At 57.6% G+C, this 27631-nt stretch overlaps 2 protein-coding genes across 2 annotated transcripts in view; one reads left to right on the top strand and one right to left on the bottom strand.

Moving 5' to 3' along the window:
* The first annotated feature begins 423 nt into the window (after positions 1–423).
* On the top strand, positions 424–9150 carry GALK1 (galactokinase 1). Its single transcript, XM_025362002.1, has 8 exons — positions 424–1160; positions 2045–2234; positions 2692–2811; positions 2980–3115; positions 3243–3424; positions 8488–8638; positions 8716–8878; positions 8961–9150. The coding sequence occupies exons 1-8, from the start codon at positions 996–998 to the stop codon at positions 9030–9032; spliced, it is 1179 nt and encodes a 392-aa protein (XP_025217787.1). The 5' UTR covers positions 424–995; the 3' UTR covers positions 9033–9150.
* Positions 9151–9269: 119 nt separating this feature from the next.
* Positions 9270–27631, bottom strand: part of ITGB4 (integrin subunit beta 4) — a 37814-nt gene continuing 19452 nt past the window's right edge. Inside the window, exons 19-40 of the mRNA XM_025362948.1 lie at positions 27050–27083; positions 26682–26873; positions 26292–26395; positions 25898–25956; positions 25743–25766; positions 24269–24417; positions 23999–24178; positions 22914–23062; positions 18049–18253; positions 16826–16983; positions 16224–16404; positions 15976–16113; positions 14717–14899; positions 14496–14627; positions 13102–13311; positions 12254–12493; positions 11222–11371; positions 10470–10658; positions 10228–10383; positions 9981–10145; positions 9777–9887; positions 9270–9671 (exon numbers count right to left, since the gene is read on the bottom strand). Coding sequence (XP_025218733.1) covers positions 9532–9671; positions 9777–9887; positions 9981–10145; positions 10228–10383; positions 10470–10658; positions 11222–11371; positions 12254–12493; positions 13102–13311; positions 14496–14627; positions 14717–14899; positions 15976–16113; positions 16224–16404; positions 16826–16983; positions 18049–18253; positions 22914–23062; positions 23999–24178; positions 24269–24417; positions 25743–25766; positions 25898–25956; positions 26292–26395; positions 26682–26873; positions 27050–27083 — 3249 coding nt within the window. The 3' untranslated portion in view covers positions 9270–9531. The remainder of the gene's footprint in view (positions 9672–9776; positions 9888–9980; positions 10146–10227; positions 10384–10469; positions 10659–11221; positions 11372–12253; positions 12494–13101; positions 13312–14495; positions 14628–14716; positions 14900–15975; positions 16114–16223; positions 16405–16825; positions 16984–18048; positions 18254–22913; positions 23063–23998; positions 24179–24268; positions 24418–25742; positions 25767–25897; positions 25957–26291; positions 26396–26681; positions 26874–27049; positions 27084–27631) is intronic.

Here is a 27631-nt window from a genome sequence, read left to right as displayed (position 1 = left end):
TGTGGCAGGTCCTTAAGGGAGGGGCTGGGCCCACTGCTGGCCACTGCCACCCTAGTCCAGTTCTCCACTGCTAGGAGCTGTTGTGTGTTACCTAGAAAAGGAGCTTGTAAAATTGACTCTCTGGTCACCACCAAACTTGTCTGTCTTTTTTTGTTGTTGTTGTCAGACGGAGTTTCACTCTTGTTGCCCAGGCCGGTGGGCAGTGGAGTGATCTCAGCTCACCGAAACCTCTGCCTCCCAGGTTCAAGTGAGTCTCCTGCCTCAGCCTCCCGAGTAGCTGGGACTACAGGCATGAGCCACCATGCCCAGCTAATTTTGTATTTTTTAGTAGAGATGGGGTTTCTCCCTGTTGGTCAGGCTGGTCTCGAACTCCCGACCTCAGGTGATCCGCTCGCCTCGGCCTCCCAAAATGCTGGGATTACAGGCGTGAGCCACTGCGCCCGGCCCAAACTTGTCTATCTTTATCCCTACTTATGAGTGTCAGGTCACCCTCTTGGAAACCGGTGATCAGAGGCCGATGACCTCTCACAGCTGCTGGCCCTGGGGACCTAGGAGATCCCTTTGGGAATCCCAGGTCAACCGGGTGCCAGCTCCATTGCTCTGGCTGTGTGGGTGGTTGTGGGTGGTGAGGCACATAGAAAGTCACCAACGCCAGGGAAGGGCAGCTCAGAAATCCTGGTCATGCCAAGTGCCACTCAGGGCTATTCTCAATCTAGTGAGTGCCCATTGGTTTTTCCCGAAGTCCAGAGAGAAGGACACCATCGGGGGCGCTGTATCCCACCCGGCGCCATCAGCCCCTGCCACCCACCATCCAGCAGCTGGATTCCAACGGGAGTTGCGGGTGGGGGCGGAACCGGCTGCGGTCTGGGGGCGGGGCGTCCGGGCGCGGGGCGGGGCTGGCGGGACTGTGCGCACCCCCGCGCGTGGCCCCGCCCGAGCATCCCGCGCCGACGGGGCTGTGCCGGAGCTGCTGTTCAGTGCTGCAAGCGCGCGTCATGGCTGCTTTGAGACAGCCCCAGGTCGCGGAGCTGCTGGCCGAGGCCCGGCGAGCCTTCCGGGAGGAGTTCGGGGCCGAGCCCGAGCTGGCCGTGTCCGCGCCGGGCCGCGTCAACCTCATCGGGGAACACACGGACTACAACCAGGGCCTGGTGCTGCCTATGGTGAGGGGCTGCGCGGCGAGCCCCCAGCCCGCCGCCGCCTGTCCCGGCCGCCGAGGAGGGCGGGCCTCGGGGGCGCTGGGGGCGAGTTCTTCCCGCGGGAGATGTGGGGCGGGCAGCTGCGCCTGGAGCAACGGCGCACGGAAGAGTCCCCGGGACGGGCTGTTCCCCACGTTGGAAGGGAGGAAGCGAGGAAGTGGCCGGGAGAGGGTGCGCGGCCGCCTCTTCGCTCAAGCCCGCCCTCTGTGGGCTGCGGCTCCTGGCCTTCAAGCTGGGAGCATGTTCCCCTTAAACTGAGGCCCTGTGTGCCACGCAGAAGGGGACACTCCACGCCTCTGGCCACCGTGGGGCCCCAACTGCAGACTTGGGCGAACGTAGCCTTCTGGCCCAGCCCGTTCAATTCACAGTGGAGGAAACTGAGGCCCAGAGAGGCCCAGTGAACTGCTGGAGGTCACAGCAGGTTCTTGGCGGGGCTGCGACTTGGGAGTGAGGACTCCCAGCTTTCAGTGTGGGGTGCTTTCCGCCCCATCTGTAGCTTGGGGAGTGCACAGGTACAAGGTGTCCAGGGCCACCCCAAAATGTAAAGGCTTTGGAGCTCCAGTGATCTGTTTTCCCTTTGGGCTAGCTCTCCCCCTTGCCCCACAGCTCAGGGCAGAGTCCAGGTCTGTGCTCCAGCAGCAGCCGCCCCGCCCCTGAAGACCCAGGGGGGCAGGGCTCAAGCCCCCAAGGCCAGCTGGCCCTCAGGATCTTCCCTGCGAAGCTGAACGTGGAAGTTCAGAACCTGATGACTGCGGAGGCATCAGAACCTCGGCTGGAGGCGGTGCCATTGGAGGGGCTTACTCCATCAGCCTGCGAAAGCCTCACCCACTGCTTGTCTGTCTTGCCAGGCCCTGGAGCTCGTGACGGTGGTGGTGGGCAGCCCCCGCAAGGACGGGCTGGTGTCTCTCCTCACCACCTCTGAGGGTGCCGATGAGCCCCAGCGGCTGCAGTTTCCACTGCCCACAGCCCAGCGCTCGCTGGAGCCTGGGACCCCTCGGTGGGCCAACTATGTGAAGGGAGTGATTCAGTACTACCCAGGTATGGGGCCCAGGCCTGAGCCAAGTCCTCGCCGATACTAGGAGTGCCACCTCACAGCCACAGAGCCCATTCATTTGTTTGATACACTGTGGGGAAGACTCGCAGAGTGGAGCATCCCGTTGTACAGATGAGGAAACTGATGCCCCCAGAAGGTCGGGAACTTGCCCTGGGTTTCCCATGACCTGATTGGAGGAGCCAGGATTCAAACCCTAGCCTTTTTTCCCTCCAGAGCCCTAAACCAGGAGGACAATTAGAAGTGTCCCAGCAACCTCAGAGGGTGGGAAAATGGAGGGCAGTGGGTCCCTTAGACCAGCAGGTTGGTGGCTTCTGACAACTGAGACACGCACCCTAGAAACAGCTGCTAGGCCGTTGCTGCCCTTCCCACCAGGACACATGCCCTTCCTGTGCCATCCTCCCAGGCAGCCCCTCTTACCATCACCTGTTCTTTCCCCTGCAGCTGCCCCCCTCCCTGGCTTCAGTGCAGTGGTGGTCAGCTCAGTGCCCCTGGGGGGTGGCCTGTCCAGCTCAGCATCCTTGGAAGTGGCCATGTACACGTTCCTCCAGCAGCTCTGTCCAGGTACCAGCTAGGCCGCAGCCCTGACCCAGCCCTCCTTCCCTGAGGTCTCCAGGTGGTCCCAGCTTCTACTATGCCTTATGGAGGGGGTGGCAGGGAATCTCTGGAGTGTCATTGGAGCCACTGCTGCTCCCACCAGCCCTAGCCTCCCCACCTCACCCTGTACTGCAGACTCGGGCACAATAGCTGCCCGCGCCCAGGTGTGTCAGCAGGCTGAGCACAGCTTCGCAGGGGTGCCCTGTGGCATCATGGACCAGTTCATCTCACTCATGGGACAGAAGGGCCACGCGCTGCTCATTGACTGCAGGTTGGGCTCGCTCCCCTCGTCCCCTCCCGCCCTGCACTCAGGTGCTCCTGGGTGGAGTATGCCCACTGCCTGGCGCAGCAAGTACACGCTGGGCCTTGTCATCTCCCCCATTGTAACTCCACCCCAGGTCCTTGGAGACCAGCCTGGTGCCACTCTCAGACCCCAAGCTGGCCGTGCTCATCACCAACTCTAACGTCCGCCACTCCCTGGGCTCCAGTGAGTACCCTGTGCGGCGGCGCCAGTGTGAAGAAGTGGCCCAGGCCCTGGGCAAGGAAAGCCTCCGGGAGGTGCAACTGGAAGAGCTAGAGGGTGAGAACTGCCGGGGTGCTCTGTCCTGGAGGCGGCTCCCTGCTGGCGCCTCAGTGTGGCCTTGACCCTGCCTGGGATCCCGATCTCCAGGGCCTTCTGCCATGCTCTCCCCAGTCCCTTCAAACACTGCAAACCCAGGGTTCCAACCTCAGCAGGGCTGCTTGAAATCCTAAAATGGTCTTATCTAATCAGAAAAATCATATTTCCATTGTGGAAAATGTAGAAAAGTACAAAGTAGAAAATAACAAGCTATAAGGCCACTACCCAGAGACAGCCACTGTTGACATTTTCACATGTTTCCTTTCAGTATTTTTCCACATCTGTTTTCAAAGCTGAGTATATGTAATATGTCATCACTTGCCCCCCACCCTGCCCCCCTTATTTTTAAGAGGCAGGGTCTTGTTCTGTTGCCCAAGCTGGAGTGTAGTGGTGTGATCATAGCTTACTGCAAATTTGAACTCTTGGGCTCAAGGGATCCTCCCAGCTCAGCCTTCCAAGTAGCTGAGATTACAGGTGTGCCACCATGCCCGGCTCATTTTTATTTTTGTAAAGACAGGGTCTTGCAATGTTGCCCGGGCTGATCTTGAACTCTGGCCTCAGGTGGTCCTCCTGCCTTGGCCTCCCAAAGTGTTGGGATTATAGGCATGAGCCACTGGGCCTAGCCTACTTGCCATGTTTTTTTGTTTTGTTTTGTTTTTTGTTTTGGACACAGAGTTTCAGTCTTGTTACCCAGGCTGGAGTGCAATGGTGCAGTTTCAGCTCACTGCAACCTCTGCCTGCCAGGTTCAAGCGATTCTCCTGCCTCAGCCTCCAGAGTAGCTGGGACTACAGGCACCGCCACTACGCCTGGAAAATTTTTTGTATTTTTAGTAGAGACTGGGGTTTCACCATATTGGCCAGGCTGGTCTCAAATGCCTGACCTCAGGTGATCCTCCTGCCTCAGCCTCCCAAAGTGCTGGGATTACAGGTGTGAGCCACCGCACCGGCTTTTTTTTTTTTTTTTTTTTCAACTTAACATAATCTCAGAACCCTATCTTTTTTTTTTTTGAGACGGAGTCTCGCTCTGTCTCCCAGGCTGGAGTGCAGTGGCGCGATCTCCACTCACTGCAAGCTCCGCCTCCCGGGTTCACGCCATTCTCCTGCCTCAGCCTCCCGTGTGGCTGGGACTACAGGTGCCCGCCACCGCGCCCGGCTAATTTTTGTATTTTTAGTATAGACGGGGTTTCACCATGTTAGTCAGGATGGTCTCGATCTCCTGACCTCGTGATCCGCCCATCTCGGCCTCCCAAAGTGCTGGGATTACAGGCGTGAGCCCCCGCGCCCGGCCTCAGAACCCTATCTTATGCCACAAAAGGCCCATCTCAGTGTGGCTTTTTCTTTTTTTTGTGAGAGAGAGTCTTGCTCTGTTGCCCAGGCTGGCGTGCAGTGGCACCATCTCAGCTCACTGCAACCTCCGCCTCCTGGGTTCAAATGATTCTCCTGCCTCAGCTTCCTCAGTAGCTGGGATTACTGGCACCCACCACCATGCCCAGTCAAGTTTTATATTTTTAGTAGAGACGGGGTTTCACGTTGACCAGGCTGGTCTCGAACCCTGACCTCGTGATCTGCCTGCCTTGGCCTCCCAATGTGCTGGGATTACAGGTGTGAGCCACCGCGCCTGGCCTCAGTGTGGCTCTTTAAAGCTCCACAATATTTCAGCATTCAGGTGCCCTGTCATTTACTTAACTATTTTCTGATATACCTCACACTGTGATGAACTTTTTAAATAATTATTTTTTATTTTTTATTTTTTATTTATTTATTTATTTTTATTTTTTTTTTTGAGACGGAGTCTCGCTCTGTCGCCCAGGCTGGAGTGCAGTGGCCGGATCTCAGCTCACTGCAAGCTCCGCCTCCCAGGTTCACGCCATTCTCCTGCCTCAGCCTCCCGAGTAGCTGGGACTACAGGCGCCCACCACCTCGCCCGGCTAGCTTTTTGTATTTTTTAGTAGAGACGGGGTTTCACCCTGTTAGCCAGGATGGTCTCGATCTCCTGACCTCGTGATCCGCCCATCTCGGCCTCCCAAAGTGCTGGGATTACAGGCTTGAGCCACCACGCCCGGCCTAAATAATTTTTTATATTTATTTATTTATTTATTTATTTATTTATTTATTTATTTGAGACGGAGTCTCGCTCTGTCACCCAGGTTGGAGTGCAGTGGCACGATCTCGCTCACTGCAACCTCTGCCTCCCAGGTTCAAGTGATTCTCCTGCCTCAGCCTCCTGAGTCGCTGATATTAGAGGCATGCGCCACCATGCCTGGCTAATTTTTGTAATTTTAGTAGAGATGAAGTTTCACCACGTTGGTCAGGCTGGTCTTGAACTCCTGACCTCGTGATCCGCCAGCCTCAGCCTCCCAGAGTGCTGGGATTATAGGCATGAGCCACTGCGCCTGGCCGTCTTTTTTTATTTTTTAAAGAAATGGGTTCTGCTATGCTGCCCAGGCTGGACTTGAACTCTTGGGCTCAAGTCATCTCACCTAGTCTCCTGGGTAGCTGCGACTAAAGGCACCCGGTTTATCTGCATTCTCTTTTTTTTATTTGAGACTGAGTCTTGCTCTGTAGCCCAGGCTGGAGCACAGTGGCATAATCTCGGTTCACGGCAACCTCTGTCTTCAGGGTTCAAGCAATTCTCCTGCCTCAGCCTCTCGAGTAGCTGGGACTACAGGCGCGTGCCACCACAGCCAGCTAATTTTTTTTTGTTGTTTGTATTTTTAGTAGAGATGGGGTTTCACTATATTGGCCAGGCTGGTTTTGGACTCCTGACCTCAAGTGATCCGCCTGTCTCGGCCTTCCAAAGTGCTGGGATTACAGGCACAGGCGTGAGTCACCACGCCTGTCCTATCTGCATTCTCTTAATAGTTTCTTAGGAATGGATTCTTAGGAGTAGGATTATAGAGTCAAGAGACACAAATATTCTAGGCTGGGTGCGGTGGCTCACGTCTGTGCCTGTAATCCCAGCACTTTAGGAGGCCAAGGTGGGCAGCTTGATTGAGCTCAGGAATTCGAGACCAGCCTGGGCAACATGGTGAAACCCCATCTCTAAAAAAATACAAAAATTAAACCAGGCGTGGTGGTGTGTGCCTGTAGTCCTAGCTACTAAGGAGGCTGGGGTGGGAGGATCGCTTGAGCCCAGGAGGTTGAGGCTGCAGTGAGCTGTGATTGCACCACTGCACTCCAACCTGGGCCACAGAGTGAGACCCTGTCTCCAAAATAAAAAACATACAAGTATCCTTAAAGCTCCTGCTACCCATGGCCAGGAAGATAGTCTATTGGACAGTTTTAAGGTCATATCAATATTATTTAATTCCCCCCAAAACTCTGTAAAGCACATTCTGTTACCATAATTCTCATATTTTTGATGGGGGAATCTACAGTGAGAGGCAGTGCTGGGATCTGAACCCTATCTGGACAGATTAGCTCCAGGGCCCATGCCCTTGACTGCCTGGCCATGCTGCCCACACTGAGTTGTTCCTTCCTGGCAGTGTAGGCGTGCCTATCTCAGGGACATCAGACAGCTCCGAGGGACCTCCCTGTCCTTTTTCTTTTTTTTTTTTTTTTTTTTTTTTTTGAGACGGAGTCTGGCTCTGTTGCCCAGGCTGGAGTGCAGTGGCCGGATCTCAGCTCACTGCAAGCCCCGCCTCCCGGGTTCACGCCATTCTCCTGCCTCAGCCTCCCGAGTAGCTGGGACTACAGGCGCCCGCCACCTCGCCCGGCTAATTTTTTTTTGTATTTTAGTAGAGACGGGGTTCACCGTGTTAGCCAGGATGGTCTCGATCTCCTGAACTCGTGATCCGCCCGTCTCGGCCTCCCAAAGTGCTGGGATTACAGGCTTGAGCCACCGCGCCCGGCCTTCCCTGTCCTTTTGTTTTGTGAACTGTGTCACGTTCTCCAGAGCAGCGCTCAGCCCTGCCCTGCCTGCTCTGTGCAGATGACCTTGGCCAAGGTTTTCACACTGGAACAAGTTGGGCCCTCCTCCCCACCCCAGCCTCCCCTTGCCCCTCCTCCAGGTCTCCTGCCTAGGAGCAGCTTGCCCTGTCTCCTCCAGAGTCCTGCCCTAGAAGCCCCAATCCCTCTCCTTCCATCCCCTGCCTGGCTGCCTGGCTCCTTCCCTCAGCCTCCAAGACATGCTCAGTTTTCTTCCCGCCTAAAACACCGCCCACTGTCTCATTTCCATTCATTTATTTCTTTTTTTTTTTTTTTTGAGAGGGAGCCTCACTCTGTCACCCAGGCTGGAGTGCAGTGGCATGACCTCCACTCACCGCACCCTCTGCCTCCCAGGTTGAAGCAATTCTCCTGCCTCAGCCTCCTGAGTAGCTGGGATTACAGGTGCCTGCCACGATGCCTGGCTAATTTTTGTATTTTTATTAGAGACGGGGTTTCGCCATGTTGGCCAGGCTGGTCTAGAGCTCCTGACCTCAGGCAATCTGCCCGCCTCGGCCTCCCAAAGTGCTGGGATTACAGGCGTGAGCCACCGCGCCTGCTCATTCATTTCTTAGTCCTTTGCATCTACTTGCCCCTCTATCCCGCCATGCCACCTATAATAAGCGTCCCCCCTTAAACCTGCGGGTTTGGCTGGGCGCAGTACACTGAGTCAGTACCAGTACTGACCCAGGTACCCCTCCAGCCTCAGCTCCAGCCAGATGGGATGGCCTGCTGGTCCCTGGCTGCTCCTGCCCCCTCTTCTGGAGTCCCAGTCCTCGAGGCTCCATGTAGCTCAGCAGAATTTCTCCTCCTGTTGTGGGGGCCTCTTGAGGGCAGCACTCACCTTGGGAAGCGTGGAGTGTTTCACCCTCAGTGCTCCCTGAAGGACCAAGGTGTCCCATTTTACAGTTGGGGGAGGAGGCACTGTGATAAAGGGGCTCTTCAGACCCATGTCTGAGACAGCCAGGCTGCCCCGACCCCGCGGCCTCCCACCCTTCACTGTCCAGCCAGGGCCACTGCCATCATCGCCTGCTGGCCCTCACAGGCGTCGCGGTCCCAGGCAGTGAGAAGGTGGCTGCTGACTCCTTTTTCCTCCCCAGCTGCCCGGGAACTGGTGAGCAAAGAGGGCTTCCGGCGGGCCCGGCACGTGGTGGGGGAGATTCAGCGCACGGCCCAGGCAGCGGCCGCCCTGAGACGCGGTGACTACAGAGCCTTTGGCCGCCTCATGGTGGAGAGCCACCGCTCACTCAGGTGAGGCCCTCTGGGCGCCCCGCTCCTGCCAGGCGCAGGCCGGCCCCAGGCCCACCCCTTCGATATCCTCTCTGCAGAGACGACTATGAGGTGAGCTGCCCGGAGCTGGACCAGCTGGTGGAGGCCGCACTCGCTGTGCCTGGGGTTTATGGCAGCCGCATGACGGGCGGTGGCTTCGGTGGCTGCACGGTGACACTGCTGGAAGCCTCTGCCGCTCCCCACGCCATGCAGCACATCCAGGTGGGCGGGCACCAGGGCCTGGGCGGGCAGGAGCGGCGGCTTCCCGGGGCCCTGCCACTCACCCCCAGCCCGCCTCCCACAGGAGCACTATGGCGGGACTGCCACCTTCTACCTCTCTCAAGCGGCCGATGGAGCCAAGGTGTTGCGTTTGTGAGGAGGCCCCAGGACAGCACACGGCGAGGGTGCAGGGCCTGCAGGCCAGTCCCATGGCTCTGTGCCTGGTGCCACCTTCCGTATCTGGGTGCTAATAAACTTGTGCCTCCAACGTGGTACCTGCCTGCCTCTAGAGGTGGGTGTATGCTTGGGTGTCAGAGAATGGGGGATGTCAGAACCGCTCCCCCACCCTCGGCGAGCACCTCTCAGGCCCCAGAAGAATGGGCAAGGCAGGGCCTAGCAGTAGCAAAACTGTTTATTAAGTGCAGAACAAAGGCTGGGTCCTTGTGCTGCTCCCAGCTCTTTGGTTACAAATAGGTTTGGGCCCAGAGAGGGGGTCCTTGCCCCCTTCATGCCTCCCGGGAGACACCTAGCCCCTGCTCTGTGCATGTGGGTGGGCTGGGCGGCCAGGGGTGCAAGGATGGAGTAGCTGAGGAGGCTCTGGGAGAGGAGTTAGAAGGACGCCTAGTGGGACATGGCGGGGGTGGGGCAGGGTGGGATCAGGTTTGGAAGAACTGTTGGTCCACCTGGGTGCTGAGGGTTCCGCTGGTGGTCAGCGTCCGGCTCACAAACTCCTGGGTCACATGCCGGGTGAGGGAGCCGCCTGCCTCCAGGTGCTGGGCCCCCAGGGTCAGCCCATCTGTGGAGGAGGAGGCATTAGATGACCTGGCCTGGGGTCTGCCCCTCTCCCTCTGCTAGCTCCCTGTCCTGGGAGAGCCGGGACCCCCTGGCCCTCAGTGCTCACCCACTAGGAAGGGCTCGGTGGCGCTGGTGTGGGTGGTGGTGATGCTGCTGTACTCACTTTGCAGTGGGTGCTGGAAGAGCCCGGCATGGCTGCCCAGCTGTGGGAAGGGGCCTGGAGTGGGCAGATTGGCTGGTCAGAGGGTGGTGCCAGGAGAAGGCACGGCCCGAGGAGGAGTGGGAGGTGAAGGAAAGGACAGGTGCCTACCTCCATCCTGGGACTCTATGGTGATGATGCCCTCGCGCTCTGGCCCGAAGCCCTCAGTGGTCCTGGCCTGCACCTTGAACTTGTAGGGCACGTTCTCGCTGAGGCCCGGCACGGTCAGCCGGCTTTCGGGGCTGTCGCCATCCACCCGGAATGTAGTGGCTGGCCCTGAGCAGAGAAGATGCCTTCAGCCTCTGCGGCCCCTCTCTACCCCTCCCCTGGCCACCCCTGCCCCTGGGGTGGGCAGCACCTCCTCCTTGGGCCATCTCACAGGTCACCAGGTAGCCGACGATATCCCCATTGGGCCTCCGTGGCCGCTCCCAGCTCAGCTGCAGCGAGTCTGGGCTCAGGGCAGTGAACACCAGCGGACCTGGGGCGCTGGGAGTGCTCAAAGTGAAGGCGGAGCCTGGGGGCAGTAGAGGAAGAGCGTCAGCATGTGGGTGGGTGGTGGGCATGATGGGGGCAGCTGTGGGGCTAGGGGAGGCAACTCACCTGGCAGGGGACAGAGTGGGCTCTGCGGGTGCACCTGGGATTCGATGGTGATGACGCCCTCACGCTCTCGGCCCCAGCCTTCCTGGCTCTGGGCCCGCACGCGGAACACATAGGAGTGGTTGGGCAGGAGGTCTTCCACCACCACCGAGGTCTGGGCAGGGTTGGGGATGTTGAGCCGATGTAGCTCGCCTGAGGGGTCAGGTGGGGGCAGAGAGTAGTGCAGTGTTACTCCCACCCCTGGCCTGATCCCCCTCTTCCCTAAGCTGCCATCGAGACCTGGTTATCACCCACCCAGGACTAGCTGTGGTTTGGGTACAGGTTGGGTACAGTATGGTATGGCTGGTTGTTCAGGTTGTGTACTATACAAGAGTGGAGCCTGTAATCCCACTCATGTTTGGGTAAAATCCTGCGCCCTGGTCATGCTGCTTTGAATGTGCCTGCCCAGGGAAGTGAAACTTCCTCGTTCCCCCCAAAGGCATCTCAGGCCAGCAGAGGCCCTAGGATCCCAGCCCAAAGAGGCCTTGTTAGGCAAAACCTAGCAGAGAATGACCAGGAGAGAGGCCCAGGGAGGTGGGTGAGACCTCAGAAGAGGGGAGGCAAAGAAGTGGGGTGGGAGACCCTCTCGGGCTGGATGGGGGCTTTAGCGCTCAAGGGATTCGGGTGGGTTCTGACACAGCCGGTGCCCTATGTGTCACCCTGGGGCCAGGCCTCGCAGGGCTGCACCCCACAGCCCAGCAGCCACCATGTCTCACCGCCGTTCAGCAGCTGGTACTCCACGCTGTAGCCCTGCAGCGGCCGCTCGCACCGCGGCTCCTGCCAGCTCACTCTGAGAGATGTGGGTCCCAGGGCAGAGAACACCAGGCGGGTGGGCGTGTCGGGCACACCAGCGGTCAGGCGAGAGTCTGGGGACAGGAGGCTGCAGTCAGTCAGAGATGCAGGGGCTGGGGTCTCAGTGGGAGTCACAGTGCTGCCCCCTGACCTCCCTCCCTCAGCTGGCATGTCTACACTGATCGCCGGCTGGACAACTCACCCTGCAACACCCTGTCCAGGCTGCCCAGCACCTACCGCACATCCTCCAGGAGGGTGCGGGCCCTGCCTGTGCCAAGAGAGGGTGAGCCCTGTGAGCCTGCCAGCCCCACCCCCTCAATTCCTCAGCTGGCCTGGCCCCTCTCCTGCCCCAGCCATAGCCCCGCCCCCTGGAAGGGCAGAGGCAGTGTTAGGCATCAGCACTGATGGTAGGGCAGGTGGTTAGCGCCTGTGGGCAGGCGGGGGTCCTGTGGATGGAATGGAGGGGAAGCAGTGGGCACAGCTGGCGGCTGCTATGGTGGCTGGATGACAGCTGGATGACAGATGGAGCAGGACAGCTGTGGAGACAGGATGGCCACCCCTGTACTACCTGGGCCCCAGGAGGGCGCTGCTGGCCTCCCAGCCAGGATTATAGAGTCTCGTGGGCCCCTGGAAGGGGGGAACCCTTTCATCTGAGCCCGACTCCGGGACCCCAGAGCCCAGGACAGCGGAAGCCTGCTCCTCCCGTGTTCCCAGATGGGAGGGAGGCCTAGGGCAGGACAAAACAAGAGTGAGAGGATCAAGGAGTGTGCATGCATAAGTGTGCATGCGTGCATGTGTGCATGCATGTGTGCGTGTGTGCATGCATGTGTGCGTGTGTGCATGCGTGTGTGTGTTGGAGAATGGACCATCGGGACAGCAGGCAGAAGCCCGAGGCTCCAGGAGCTGGAAGAAAGGAAGGGTTAGTGGGCGAGGCAGGGTTGGCTGAGGTCACTCACCGTGGGAGGAGACGGAGGTGAGGGTGGAGTAGTCCCTGGGCAGTGTGGTCGAGTGTGAGTGTTCCGAGCGGGTCAGCGAGTGGTAGTCCCGTGTGAGGGTGGAGGATGTGCTTAGTCCACGGTGGGGCACGTGGGGGCTCAGGTGGGTGCCATAGGCAGCGGCACCGGTCGTGGTCATCCTGTGCAGGGAGTTGGCGCTGCCCGGGAAGGCAAAGTCCATCCGGCCATTCACCAGGTGCTCTGCAAGGGGAGAGCAGGGTCCCTTAGTCAGGCCTGCCCCAGACCCAGGCCCCAAGGAGCAGGTCGGCCCTGCACATTCCTGGTCACCCACCCTCTGGGTGGCTTTTGCTTAAATACAACCAGTTTCCCTCAAACCACTAGGGACAGAGGCCCTCTGTCCCTGGAGGAGCCCAAGGGCCACCCAGGCTTCCACAGCCCATGTCCTCTGGCTGGCCACTATATCAGTATGAGCACAGCCCACCCTGGCAGTGGTGGGGGATTTGCTGCCCCTGCAGTCAGTCCTGCCTTGGGGAAATCCCAAAGCCTTCCCTCCTGTCCTTTGAGGCCCCTGAGCAGTCTACTTGGGTGCCAGGGTCCGCTCCCTGAGCAGACTTCTGAATTTGCACCCCCTGGCCAGGCAGGCACCGTAAGGGCCCAAGCGCCTGCCTCGGGTGTCCTCTGGCACTGGGCCCTGCCTCTGAGCAGCTGTGTCCCCAGCCGCCAAGGCCCCAGCCTGGCTGAAACTGGGGCCCCGAGGCAGCGCAGACACCCACCCCAGGCCCCCAGGCCCGCGGGCGTGAGTGAGGCTGGTTGGGCGCGGATCGGGGCGCGGCGGGTGAGCCTGTCACCTCCGGGGGGCCCGGGTGTCGCACTGCGGGGCAGGCTGCCCCCCTTCCCGCCCGCGCCGCCGTCCTCCGGGGGCCCGTGGGGCGCCTCGGCGTCGGAGGAGCGCCCGCTGCTGGCCGACAGGCGCGGGATGAGCTCCGGGGGCAGCCGCCACGTGACGCGCCGCAGGTCCAGCTCCTCCCCCAGCAGGGGCTCGAACTTCCAGCCGCAGCCTTGGGAACAACGAAGGGCCGCGTTGGCACCGCCTAGGAGCGCCGGGCCGAGGAGGGCCAGGCAGGGGAAGGCCGGAGGCACTGCGAGGGGAGCCTGTCTCCAGCTCCCGGGATCGGAGGGAGCTGCGGGGGTAGATGCGCAAGGCCGGATGGGGAAGGCTTGCGGCAGGTGAAACCCTCGCGCGGCTGGAGGCTTTCCAGATGAGCAAGTGCAGCCTTGGCACAGCTGGGGAGGAGAGACCCCCTGACCCGCCAGGAGACCTGGGGGAAGCCTGGGCTCTGTCACCAGCTGTGAGGTCTCCCTTGCCTTACTTAACCTCTCTGAGACTCAGTTTCCCATTTGTACAATGGAGAGAGGACTCTCACCCCTGCCTGCCTCCCAGGGACTGTTCCGCAAGCCACCGAGTGCTTCGCAGGTAGTGTCAGAAGCAGCTGAGCTGGGGTTCCAGAGTCACACCAGCTGCGCTCCACCTGAACCCCTCAAAATGGCTCCTTAAGCCCAAGCTCAGCCCCGTGGGGGCCAGTATGTGTCCACTGGGGGCAGCTTGAGGGATAGGCAGGGACGGAAGAAAATACAAATGATATACGTGCCCGGGAGGCTTTTCCACTCATGGTACTGTGTGATTGGTATCCCATTATACAGAGCAGAAAACTGACGCAAGGAGAGGATAAGTGATTCATCTGATGTCCCACAGGTGGAGCCAGAGCTGACACTGAGCACTCAGGAGGCCCAGCTGAGGGCTCTGCACCACTTTGTTCTGGGAATCAAGGAGGAAGGACAGAGCCGTTGGGGGGTGTTCTTGTCTCCTTGGCTCCCCTACCCCTGCCAGGTGGCCACCTGGTGGCTGCCCAGGGCTTCTGGGCCAGGCCTGGCCCCGGGGGGTGGCCTGAGTGTCCTGTGTGCATGGCAGAGCTGCTGAACCTTCAAGTTGTGAAGCTGTGTTTCTTCATCGTCCTGTGGGCATGAACTCGTGTGTGCTTGCACAAGGCTGTGTGTGTCTGTCCCCCAGGCACTGGTTCCTGTGCCCCGTGCACAGATGTGGACACCATTGCATCTGTCCAAGGCTGTCTTAACCTCCATGTCCTCTAGTTGCTGGCCCCTTTGCCCTCTCTCTGGACCCAGTGGACTCCCTCTGTACCCAAGACCCCCACTGTCTTCTTGTGGGTCCCAGGTCTCCACTCACCGGTGTCATCGGAGACGCTGGGCCTCTGGCTGCCAGATGGAGAGCGTAGAACATCATCGCTGTACATAAGGAAGCTGTCGTAGTCCTCCCCGCTCTGGGCGTCCACGATGGGGATGTCAGGGATGATGGGGACTGCAGGGTGGGGGAGTGAGCCAGGGCCCTGGCTGCTGCCCTCTGTCCCTCTACCCCGTCTGCCCCTCACCTCCCTGCCCACCACTCACTGGACATGGGCCGCTTGGGTTGGGTGGCCAGGTTGATGATGGCCTCCCGCTCGGGCCCCCAGCCGGCCCCATTGCGCGCCTTCACCGTGTAGCGGTAGGGCTGGGATTCCCGAAGGTTCTCAATGAGCAGCATCCGGTTCTTAGGATTGTCAACCAGCACCTTCTTCATGGGCCCGATAGGTCCTGGGGCAGGGAGAGTGCTTCAGAGGGTCACCCAGGTCCCAGCCTGGTCCCAGCACCAGCCCTGATACAGTAGGACAGTCGTGCATCCCCTGGATAGCACCCAGGGGCTGGGGAGCAAGGCAAAGCCAGCCACTGCTGAATTGCTGCCTGTGGAGCCCCGAGCGTCAGCATGACTGGTGTGGACATGTGTCACCAGCCCTCCAAGAGACTCTGCTGAGTAAGTGGCAGAGCCAAGGCTGGAGTCAACATCAAGTTGGCCTCGATGCCACCTCTACCTATATATCCACGGTGCCTCCACACGAGGCAAGGGCACGCATAGGGGGTTGCCCACCCCGCCCGCCTTCCAGGACTGGAGAAATAACTGTTCTGCCAGGCACTCTCATCTCAGGCTGCCAGATAAAACACTGTATAAAATAATCTTTTTTTTTTTTTTTTTTTTTTTTTTTGCGGCGGAGTCTGGCTCTGTCACCCAGGCTGGAGTGCGGTGACATGATCTCGGTTCACTGCAACCTGAGCCTTCTGGATTCAAGCAATTCTCCTGCCTCAGCCTCCTGACTAGCTGGGACTACAGGCATGAGCCACCATGCCTGGCTAATTTTTAGTAGAAACAGGGTTTCACCATGTTAGCCAGGCTGGTCTTGAACTCCTGACCTCAAGCAGTCCACCTGCCTCGGCCTCTCAATGTACAAAATAATCTTTTAAAGTGCTATCTGAAATTCAGAGCCTCCTGTATTTCCGTTTGCTAAATCCAGTAACTTTCTTCTTGCCCTAAGAAAACCATGCAAGTGTGAGCTCCCTGGTTACCTGCATGGGGAGGGGTACCCCTGAGCCTGTGAACCCACTCCACATAGGTAACCACCCACCCTGCAACCTTCTGGGTTTGGTCTTAGAATGCAACCCAGCCCAAAATCTGGCCAAAACCCTAACGATGCCTCAGGCTTATCCAATAACCAGGATGAAGGCCTCGAGTGCCCTGCACAGCAGGTCCAGGGAGTGACCCAGAGCTCCCTCCCGCTTTGTCCCCTCCCTTCCATGGCTGTTCTCTCTTCGGGCAGGAAGGAAGATGTGGTTCTTACGGTTGTCGTCGTTGACCAGGCCATAGCAGACCTCGTAGGCTGTGATCTCACCGTTGGTTTCAGCCGGCTCGGCCCAGCTCAGCTGGGTCACCGTGGAGGAGACGACATTGAAGGCCAGACGCCCTGGCTCGCTGGGCACTAGGGAGCGGGGGATACAGGAAGAGTGCTGTCAGTGGCAGAGGGGAGGGCTGGGCACACTGGCATCAGGGCAGCCAGGGGACAAATGGACAGACATGGCGAGGCCTCACCTTCCTGGTGGGTGCGGCAGGACACCAGGGAGCTGTAGGGTCCCTCGCCCTGAGCCCCGTAGGCGCACACCTTCATCTCATAGTCGCAATACGGGTACAGGTTGGTGAGCTCCACTGAGGGCACCTTGCTGTCGAGCAGGTGGGCTTCGGACTCGGAGTCACCCTGAATCCAGTACTTTACCTGCCCCCAGGGACAGGGGTCCTGGTCAGCAGGCAGCAGCAAGCACCCAAGCTGCCTGTCCCTCTGCTGACCTCTGCCCTTACTGATCTCTTTGCACAGATGACAGACACTAAGGCCTGAGGGAGGGGCTGAAAGATCTGCCATGGGCACACATCGGGACTGGGGCAGAGCAGGTGGGGGTGTCTCCCATGCGGGGGTGGGAGGGGGCCCCATTTTAGGAAGGAGGACAAATGTCTAATAAGCTCGGAAATGGGTCTTCCCTCTTCCCCAGCACAGACCGGGTTTCCCTCTGACCACCTGTGCTAGGTTCCACTGTCTGCTCTCTCTCAGCGGGCCCTGGCCTCAGACGGCCCACCTCTTCCATGAGGGCTGGTACCAGACCGCGCATCCACCTGCCGTGGCCCTCAGCCCCCCGCCTTACCCTGTACCCCATTGGCTTGCCAGAAGGGGGCAGCCAGTTGAAATGGATCTTCCTGGACCCAGCGGCCTTAGCGTTGGGGTTCTGCGGGGCGCCCAGGTCACCGTGAGGGGGTGGCTGTGATGACACCATCTGACGCGTGAGGCTCCGGTCCAGCTCATCTAATGGGTCAAGCCGGGGCAGGGCAACCACTCAGATCCTGCTTCGCCACCAGGGGGCGACAGAGACCCACTTAAACACCCAGGGCGCTCTGCCCAGCGCATTCAACTCAGACCTGCCCACCCGCGTCTCCGGACACCTGGTGCCCCATTGCTGCCACATAGAGCATCCTGCCAAGCTTGGCGGAGGACCCAGGAGAGTCACTGGAGGAACAGAAGGAGGAGGGAGCTGGTCTGCCCCTTTCTCCCTTGGCAGCTCAGGGAACATTCCACATGAGAACATTTGCTCCCCGCCCCATCTCCACACCGGACCCTGAGTATCTCACTCCTCTCCCATCTTCCTGGCAGGCCTTCTCCCAGTGGGGAGGCTGAGGGCTGAGAGGAACTAACTGGCCCACCTCTTCCAGAAGCACCTGCATGTTAGTTGGAACTGAGGCTGAAGCCAAAGGGCCAGGGTCTGATGGGAGAATTCCTATTGCGTGGTGACAACATGACCTCAGCCTCTCTGGCTGTCGGGTTGCCAGATAAAATGCAGATGCCTAGTTACATATGAATTTCAGATAAACAACAGCCTTTTCTTTTGTTGTTGAGGGGCAGGGTCTCATTCCATGGCCCAGGCGCTGTGCAGTGGTGTGATCACAGCTTGCTGCAGCCCAGACTCCCTGGGCTCAAGTGATCCTCCCACCTCAGTCTCCGGAGTGGCTGGGACTCTAGGTGCACACCACTACGCCAAGCTAATTTGTTTATTTTTTGTAAAGACAAGGTCTCACTATGTTGCCCAGGCTGGTCTAGAACTCCTGGGCTCAAGTGATCCTCCCACTGCAGCCTCCCAAAGTGCTGGGATTACAGGCATGAGCCAGCACACCCAGCCCATTTTGCAAAAATAGGATAAGTACGTTCCAAATATTGCATGGAACATACTTGCCCTACCAACGTGTATGTTGTTATCTGAAATTCAGATTTACCCGGGAGTCCTGTGTTTGGATTTGCTAAATCTGGCAGACCTAGTTGAGAGACCCCCAGTCTTCCCTCTCCCCCTGCTTAAGCCAACCCCCAGGCTCTGCCTACCTGGGTCCCTGATGATGATGGTGGTGGAGTGGGGCTGGCCCAGGTGGGCCCCAAACTTAGGGTTGCTGAGCTGTACGTGGAAACGGCGGATCTGGCGGCCCCGCAGAAGGGAGTCGACCTCTTGCAGCTCCAGGAGCTTCACCTGCAGCTCTTTCCAGGCCTCTCCAGGCTGGAACAGCAGCTCACCCTCCACAGGGATGTAGTCCTGGGAGTGGAGGGGTCAGGGTCAGGGTCGTGGCCGGGGGCTGAGGCAAGAGTCACGGCCACATGCTCCCTCCCAACCTCATGGACACCGCAGAGATCATCCCTGCTTGCTGGGTGGAGTACTTACATCAGCTTCAGGTTTTTGTGGGTTTTTTTTTTTGTTTTTTTTTTTGAGGTGTAATCTCACTCTTTCGCCTAGGCTGGAGTGCAGTGGCGTGATCTCGGCTCACTGCAACCTCCACCTTCTGGGTTCAAATGATTCTCACACCTCCATTTCCCGAGTAGCTAGGATTACAGGCACCTGCCACCACGCCCGGCTAATTTTTGTCTTTTTAGTAGAGATGGGGTTTCACCATGTTGGCCAGGCTGGTCTCGAACTCCTGACTTCAAGTGATCCTCCCGCCTTGGCCTCCCAAAATGCTGGGATTACAGACGTGAGCCACCATGTCCAGCCATGTTTTTGTGGGTTTTTTTTTTGAGATAGGGTCGCACTCTTGTCACCCAGGCTGGAGTGCAGGGGCACAATCACGGCTCACTGAAGCCTTGACCTCCTGGGCTCAGCCCATCCTTTCCCTCAGCCTTCTAAGTAGTGGGACTACAGGTGTGCACCACACCTAGCTAATTTTTTTTTTTTTTTTTTAGAGGCACAGTTACCCTATGTTGCCTAGGCTGGTCTTGAACTCCCGGCCTCAAGCGATCCACCCACCTTGGCCTCCCAAAGTGCTGGGATTACAGATGTGAGCCACCCAGCTTCCTTTCAATGCAGTGGAGCTTGCCTGAGCTTTCCAGAATAAGAACTGGGAGGAAAAAAAAGAAAATCCTTCACATAGAAGACCACTAGGTGGCACTTCAGGGCAAGATTTCAATTCCAGGCTCAGCAGCCAGGGCCATGGTTGGGGAGGCAACCTCATGCCACCCAACTCAGAAAGTGAGGCCCATAGTTGTAAAACAAAAACAAAAACAAAACAAAACAACAACAACAAAAAAAAACCAGGGAGCTGCCTGCAAGCAACCTACATAGATATTTCAAAAATGTCAGTGTCAGTGTCATTAGCCCAGCATGGTGGCAGGTGCCTGTAATCGCAGGTACTTGGAAGGCTAAGGCAGGAGAAATGCTTGAACCCGGGAGGCGGAGGTTGCAGTAAGGCATTGCACTCCAACCTGGGCAACAGAGCAAGACCTTGTCTTAACAAAAGTCAGCGTCACGGAAGACAAAGCCAGGAAACTTTTCTAGATAAAAGGAGTCAGGACCCGTGAAAAAATTCAATGCCAAATCCTTGATTGGTTCCTGCATTGGGAGGAAAAAAGCTATAAAGGACATTATTGGGACATCCAAACAAGGGGACATCGGAATATGGACCAATTTTATTTTATTTTATATATATTTTTTGGGATGGAGTTTTGCTCTTTTGCCCAGAATAGAGTGAAGTGGTGCAATCTCAGCTCAGTGCAACCTCCACCCACTGGGTTCAAATGATTCTCCTGCCTCAGCCTAGCTAGTAGCTGGGATTGTAGGCACCCGCCACCATGCCCGGCTAATTTTTGTATTTTTCGTAGAGACGAGGTTTCTCCACGTTGGTCAGACTGGTGTCCAACTCCTGACCTCAGGTGATCCACCTGCCTCGGCTTTCCAAAGTACTGGGATTAAGGTGTGAGTCACTGGTGATGCCCAGCCGGAATATGGACTAATTTTAGGTACTAGTATAATCAATGTGAAGATACAGATGTCCACATCTGTATCTCTATTTCTGTGTTGCTATCTATATAGAAAGAGAGAGAAAGCAAATATTAGCAATCAGTGAATCTATGTAAAGGGTAAATGGGTGCTAGTTTTATTGTTCCTTCCATTTTTCTGTATGTTTGAAGTTTTTCAAAATAAAAAGGTGAGAAATTAAAATGTTTTTAAAAATAAATATCAAAGCTTTTTTTTTTTTGAGACAGGTGTCTTACTCTGTCACCCAGGCTGGAGTGTAGTAGCACTATCTCGGCTCACTGCAACCTCCACCTACTGGGCTCCACCTCAGCCTCCCAAGTAGCTGGGACCACAGGTGCACACCACCACACCCAGATCATTTTCTGTATTTTCGGTACAGACAGGGTTTTGCCATGTTGGCCAGGCTGGTCTCGACCTCCTGATCTCAAGCGATCCGTCCACCCTGGCCTCCCAAAGTGCTGGGATTACAGGCATGAGCCACTGCACCCGGCCTCAAAGCATCTTTATACAAGTGTAACAGGACAGCCAGAAGGCAAGGCAAAAGGATCATGTTATCCCAGGAGTTCGAGAGCACCCTGGGCAACATGGCGAAAACCTATCTCTACTAAAAACACAAAATGGCTGGGCGCGGGGGCTCACGCTGTAATCCCAGCACTTTGGGAGACCGAGGTGGGTGGATCACGAGGTCAGGAGTTCGAGACCAGCCTGACCAACATGGTGAAACCCCATCTCTACTAAAAATACGAAAATTAGCTGGGCGTGGTGGTGCGCACCTGTAGTCCCAGTTACTTGGGAGCCTGAGGCAGGAGAATCACTTGAACCCTGGAGGTGGAGGTTGCAGTGAGCTGAGATCGTGCCAGCCTGGGCAACAGAGCGAGACTCTGTCTCAAAGAAAAAAAAAATAATTAGCCAGTGTGGTGGTGGACATCTGTAGTCCCAGCTACTTGGGAGGCTGAGGTTGAAGGATTGCTTGAGTCCAGGAGTTCAAGATTGTAGAGAACTAGGACTGTGCCACTGTACTCCACTCTGGGCTAGAGGGAGACCTTGTCTCTTAAAAAAAAAAAAAATTATTCTTTGGAATTTTTATGGGGGGACATTGGAAAAATAATGAGAACAGTTCCTATCAATAAAAAGAAGTAAATAAAAATAGGATGTGGCCAGGCAGCCCAGGCCTGCTGACTACATGCTCCCCTATGTTTGCCGAACGGGCCTCTGGGCCCAGGGAGGCGAGACTTTATCACTTTTGAGATAATTTTTTTTTCTTTTTTTGAGATGGAGTCTCGCTCTGTCGCTCAGACTGGAGTGCAATGGCGTGATCTCAGTTCACTGCAGCCACCACCTCCTGGTTTCCAGCAATTCTCCTGCCTCAGCCTCCCGGGTAGCTGGGATTAGAGGCACGTGCCACCATGCCCAGCAAATTTTTGTATTTTTAGTAGAGAAATGTTTTCACCATGTTTGCCAGGCTGGTCTCGAACTCGTGACCTCAGGAGATCCACCTGCCTTGGCCTCCCACAATACTAAGATTACCGGCAGACGCCACCTTGCCTGGCCTTTTTTTTTTTTTTCAGTAGAGACAGGGTCTCACTATGTTGCCCAAGCTGGCCTCCAAATCCTGGGCTCAAGGGATCCTCCCACTGTGGTCTCCCACAGCGTTGGGATTACGTGCATGAGCTACTGCACTGAACCAGGTTTTGTTTCTTTGTTTTTTTGTTTGATTTTTTTTTTAATTAATTTTTTTTTTTAAAGAGGGTCTTACTCTGTTGCCCAGGCTGAAGTGCAGTAGCATGAACATGGCTCACTGCAGCCCAAACCTCCTGGCCTCAAGTGATCCTCCTGCCTCAGCCTCCCAAGTGGCTGGGTCCACAAGTATGCACTACTGTGCCCAGCTCATGTTTACATTGTATGTGTAGACAGGGTCTCGAACACCTGGGTTCAAGTGATTCTCCCACCTTAGCCTCCCAAAGTGCTGGGATTATAGGTGTGAGCCACCATGCCTGGCCTTTGTTTTTAATTATGGATTTGTTGCCAACATTTAAAAACTAGAAAAGCCAGGTGCACTGGCTCACACCTGTAATCCCTGCACTTTGGGAAGCCGAGGTGGGCGGATCACTTGAGATCAGGAGTTTAAGACCAGCCTGGCCAACATGGCAAAACTCCATCTCTACTAAAGACACAAAAACTAGGCCAGGCATGGTGGCTCACTCCTGTAATCCCAGCACTTTGGGAGGCCGAGGTGGGTGGATCACTTGAGGTCAGGAGTTCAAGACCAGCCTGGGCAACATAACAAGACCCTGACTCCCCAAAAAAATAAGAAGCAAAAAAAAACCCCACACGAAACAAACAAAAGAAACAAAACTATGAAGCCTAAAACCCAGTCCAGCCTGTGTGCACCTGGATTTGGCTGTACCCCAGCACTGGGGCTCAGCAGTGAAGGTGATGCTGGCCCAGCCAGGGCACTCCCTGCCTTGAATGGTTGCTCCGGCTGCTTGGCCCAGGGGAGGGCAAATCGTTACAGCCCTTGAGGAGTCTGGCCCGGGGACACGGGGTCTTTGATCCCAGCTCAAGAAGCCCAAAGCCCCCAGGACTGGGGCATATAGCGGGAGTTTATCTCCAAGAGGTTTGGCTGCCCTGTGGATCCTGGGTTGCAGGAGGGGACAGGAATGGTCTGGGCAGGTCCCTGGCCCATGAAGGAGGAAAGAGCCCTCTTGGCCTGAGTCCCTGGCAGCAATGGAGCCTCACCCAGGGTGTCACTGGCACCCTGGGCAGGTGAGACTCCCCTACCACAGGGTGGCAGGAGTAGGTGAACATATCCTTGGGAGGCCAGCCAGGGGCATGGCCAGCATCCAGGGACTCAAGCAGCTGCCATGTACTGCTTTGTCCTGGGAACCCAATGCAGCGCCCACGCAGCCCCCCAGGCTGCACCCTCGACCCCATGGCGGAGCCTCACCCGGTTGCCCTGTGCAGTGCCATCCTGCGTGCGGTAGGAGACCTGAGACTTCCCGCCGTCCAGGACACGCCGGATGACAGGGATGCGGGCCACCTGGTCCCCACGGCTGACCGAGTACTCAGGCTGCTCAAAGGACACCACATCTCTGGCTGCAAGGAGCCCGGGCACTGGTCAGAGCTGGGCCCAGTCCCTTCCCACCTTCTGCTCTCCTGCAGCCCGGCCCAGCCCAGCCCAGAATCCATGAGTCCACTTGGTTCCCGCCATGCACTGCCCTCTGGGAAAAGCACAGGAGCGAAACGGAAAATCCTTCCAGAAAAAGGTGAGGGACTGGGTGCAGTGGCTTGCGCCTGTAATCCCAGCACTTTAGGAGGCCGAGGCAGGTGGATAACCTGAGGTCAGGAGTTCGAGACCAGTCTGGCCAACATGGCGAAACCCCATGTCTACTAAAGATAGAAAAATTAGCCGGGCATGGCGGCCAGCGCCTGTAATCCCAGCTACTCGGGAGGCTGAGGCAGGAGAATCACTTCAACCTGGGAGGAAGCTGTTGCAGTGAGCCGAGATGGCGCCATTGCACTCCAGCCTGGGTGGCAGAGCGAGACTCCGTCTCAAGAAACAAAAAAAAGTGGGTCTGGAACAAAGTGTCCAGCAGACATCCTGGAAGAGCCAGGCAGAGGAGGGAGGCCAGGCACAGGCAGGACCAGAGACGGAGCCCTCAGCCCCAGGGCTGGAGCAGAGCAGGAACAGGCCTGAGGCCTGTGGCTTCCGGCACAGGTGGCAGGAGGGGTCAGATGTCCACGGTGCCATGCCTTGGCCAACCCCTCCTCTAGATAGAGAGGAGAAAGGGGCTGGCCCTTATGAGGATGCAACAGAAGCTTCCATTTACTGAGCGCTCACCACCAGGCACTTTGGCGAGGTGAACAGCCCCGTATTCCATAAAAGAGCCCTTACCCATTTTACAGATGGAGAAACCAAGGCTTGCAGAGGTTAAGTGACTAGCGTGGCCAGGTCGCAATTCCACTTACGCAGGAGGAACCAGTGCCCCTGAGCCCCCGTCTGCCTCCCTCACTCTCCCCACCCTGACCCACCTTGCTCCTTGATGATGGTGATGTTTACCAGGCGGCGGCCAAGGGTGGCAGTGCCCGCAGGTACATCGATGGCCTCCACCAGCAGCTGCTTCTCCTCGTCGTCCTCAGGCCGGATAAAGAGGGGCACCCGTACGTCCACCAGCTCCACGCCCTCCTGGAACTCCACCATGCCCCGGGCGTCTGAGTGGGTTGGGAGGTGGTCAGAGGTGGGTCACGGGGCTACATGGGCAGGAGATGCGAGGCAGTGGCACAGGGGACCCGGCCTCCTACCCTGGTCTGCAGTGAGGGTGTAGTAGCCAGGGGCCACCTTGAGGTCATGGAAGGCCCTCTGTTCCACCTGCTTCTCTGTAAGTTTCAGTAGGGCCGGCTTGGCCGAGCGGGGCGCCATCAGCACTGTGTCCACAATGGTGTGGTCTTGCCTGGGTTGAGGGTGGAGGGTTCAGGCAGGGGAGGGGTCAGGCTGGCACCTGCTGCCCTGTCCCTCCTGCCTGTCCTCTCCCCTTCAGGGGCCAGGATATAAGACAGCAAGAAGTGCAGGGTCTTCAGAGGCAGGCAGTGTTCCAGGCCCATGCCAGCCCTATGCCCTTTACCCTGCAGCCTCAGCCCAGCCATGGCACCTCCTTGTCCTCAGCATCCTCCTCTGTGAAATGGGCTTCTCTGCCCACCTCATCAAGGGCTGGACTGCAAAGATGCTAAGGGTGTGAGTGCTCAAGCCAGGCTGCTGCAGCCCCAGCCCTGGCTCTAGTTCTCAATAGCTGGATAACCTTGGGCAAATCACTTAACCCTTTTGAGCCTCAGCTTCCTCATCGGCAAAATGGGAACAGCAGTGATATCTACCTCACAGGCTTGATGAGCGGGTTGGATAAGATAACCACAAGATAACCACACACGGAAAGCCCTAAGGACCATGCTTGGCTGGTAGCAGGATCAGAAATGCTGGTCAGCCATTCTTTTCTTTTTTTTTTTCCCGAGATAGTCTCGCTCTGTCGCCCAGGCTGGAGTGCAGTGGTGTAATCTCAGCTCACTGCAACCTCTGCCTCCCAGGTTCAAGCGATTCTCCTGCCTCAGCCTCCCAAGTAGCTGGGATTACAGGCGCCCACCACCATGCCCAGCTAATTTTTGTATTTTTAGTAGAGATGGTGTATTCACCATGTTGGCCTGGCTGGTCTTGAACTCCTGACCTGAGGTGATCCACCCGCCTCAGCCTCCCAAAATGCTGGGATTACAGGTGTAAGGCACACACCCAGCTAATGGTTCTTACTGATGGCCATGTGCTACGATTCTAGCTCTGCTGTCCCTGCATTGAGACCCCCTCCTCACTCCCTGTCTCTCCCCCTGAAGGGCCAGGACTCGGAGTAGGACCTGGGGAAAAAGGTGTGTAACCTGCCTGGCCTCCAGAGGTGCACCCAGGATCCAGGTCTTAGACCCTGGAGCGGATGGAGATGGGTACCTGCTATCACTAGTACTGGGTGGGGGGCTGGAAGGTCACCTGTATGAGGGCAGGGACTGGGTTGATTCGCTTTTGCCTGCTCTAGTCCGGGGGCCACTTCATAGCAAGCACTTCACGTTAGCATTTGTTGAAGAAATGGTCAAAGGAACGAATGAAGGTCCAAACCCGACGGACACATCTGGCCCTCCCTTCCTATGGGATGGAGATGGAGCAGGGACGGACGAGGCAGATGGCTGGGCTGGGGACAGGTGGGCAGGAAGTGGGGGCTGTCTCATCCGCCAGTCTTCTACTCACTTTTTCCCAGCATTGGGCTGCTGCCTGTGGGGACAAAGAGGGTGCTGTGAGCCAGAGAGCCCTGAAGTGGAGGCCTGATCTGCCTGGCGGCTTCAGCTCCTGGAGTCGGCGGTAGGAGTGGCTCCCCCACCCAACCCGGGCACCCTGGGACTCACCGGAACTTGGTCTGCTGGAGCTTGTGTCCACCGGAGATCTGCCTGTAGACTTCGTTCAGCTGCCAGGCAAGGGAGGGGTGTGAGGCTGGGCCTAGGCCACCCCATGGTAAGCCCTCAGGCTGAGGACCCAGGCAGCCTCTGTACCCAGAGGCCCTCAGGGTTGGCTGGGGCCTGAGGTTGGCTGATGCCCCGTGGGGCCGCATCCTGGGCCCAGGCTGTGGCCTCCTGCCCTCTGGAAACAGATACCAGGATGGCCCTGCCAGGCACAGATCCAGAGAGGCCCCTCTCCCCTAGTGAACGAATCTTGGTGCCACGACTGTGTTCGCTCTGCCCTGCCCACCCCACCCGCCCTCATACCCACATCTCCGGCCAGGCCTAGCTCCTGGGTCCTTACGTTCTCCTCCACCTCCTGGCGCAGCTGGGCACACTCCCGAGTGTCAGGCTTTAGCAGGTTCTCGGTGCAAAGGCGGGCCAGGCGCAAGGACAGCCCGTAGGGCACTAGGGAAAGGCGGTGGGAGGGGGTGAGATGGATGTGGTCAGCTCCCTGCATGACGGGCACCACAGAGCATCCCTCCAGCAACCATGCTAGGATCCGGGGATGCCTGGCCACTAGGCCACGCACACTGAGGCATGAGGTTCATAGCACCATCAGGATAGGGCAAAAGGTGACTGAGCCCTGTCCCTGCACCCCACACCCAGAGAAGAGGTGTGCTGTGATCCCAGATCTGGAACAGAGGGCCCGAAGAGCACTGCCCAGAGCTGTGGCGCCCAGTCCTGCCCTCACCCAGTTCTGTGGGGTTGATGCTGGCAGCATGAGTGGCAAAGCCAGGCCGCTGCACGTTGTTGGTGACCTTCCAGCGGACCACGTCACGGCCCTTGAGGTTCCCGCTGCGCAGCATGGGCGTGTCCAGGTGGTCTGAGGCCATCAGGTTCTCCCGCAGCATGTAGTGGTCTTCCTTAAAGCCCACCATGTGACCTGCAGGATGGGGTCCTCAGCACGGCACCCCTCCCTAGACCCGCACAGCCCAACCTCATCAGATGGGACCCCACAGCCTCCAGCCTCTGCCATTCCAGGTTCAGCTTCCCTCCATCCCAGCTCAGAGAAAGAGAGCAGTCAGAGCCCCTGCTGCCCCTGCGATGCCAGGCCCATACCTCGGTTGCAGCAAGGGAGAAGTGCCAGGCAGGCCTAGGAGACAAGGTGGGTGAGGGTGAGGCCTGAGACAACTGCCCTGGCCCAGGTAAGCCCTTCCAGCCTCCCTGCCCCATGCCAATGGTCCAGAGGGGTGACAGTGCCTCCCCAGACACCAGAATATCCAGGTGTTGGCAGGGTGTAAGCATGGCACACAAGGGCATAGAGGGGGATGGGGGCAGAGGGCTCCCAAAGTTTGTGCTGTGGAACCCTCATCCTGCCAGGTGCCCTGTAAAGGTTCTGTGGTCAGATTCACTTGGGAAGCACTGAATTCATTCCCCATGCCCCTCTTGCAGGTTCATTAGGCACAGGACTATATCAAAGCCTCTGAGAAGTCCTGCAGAGAAGAAACTTGTTTCTTTTCTTTTTTTTTTTTTTTTTTGAGACGGAGTCTCGCTCTGTCACCCAGGCTGGAGTGCAGTGGCCGGATCTCAGCTCACTGCAAGCTCCGCCTCCCGGGTTCACGCCATTCTCCTGCCTCAGCCTCCCGAGTAGCTGGGACTACAGGCGCCCGCCACCACGCCTGGCTACTTTTTTGTATTTTT

This window comes from Theropithecus gelada, chromosome 16 (assembly GCF_003255815.1).
Source record: "Theropithecus gelada isolate Dixy chromosome 16, Tgel_1.0, whole genome shotgun sequence".
Lineage (NCBI taxonomy): Eukaryota > Metazoa > Chordata > Mammalia > Primates > Cercopithecidae > Theropithecus > Theropithecus gelada.
This window is presented reverse-complemented; position numbering and strand designations above follow the sequence as displayed.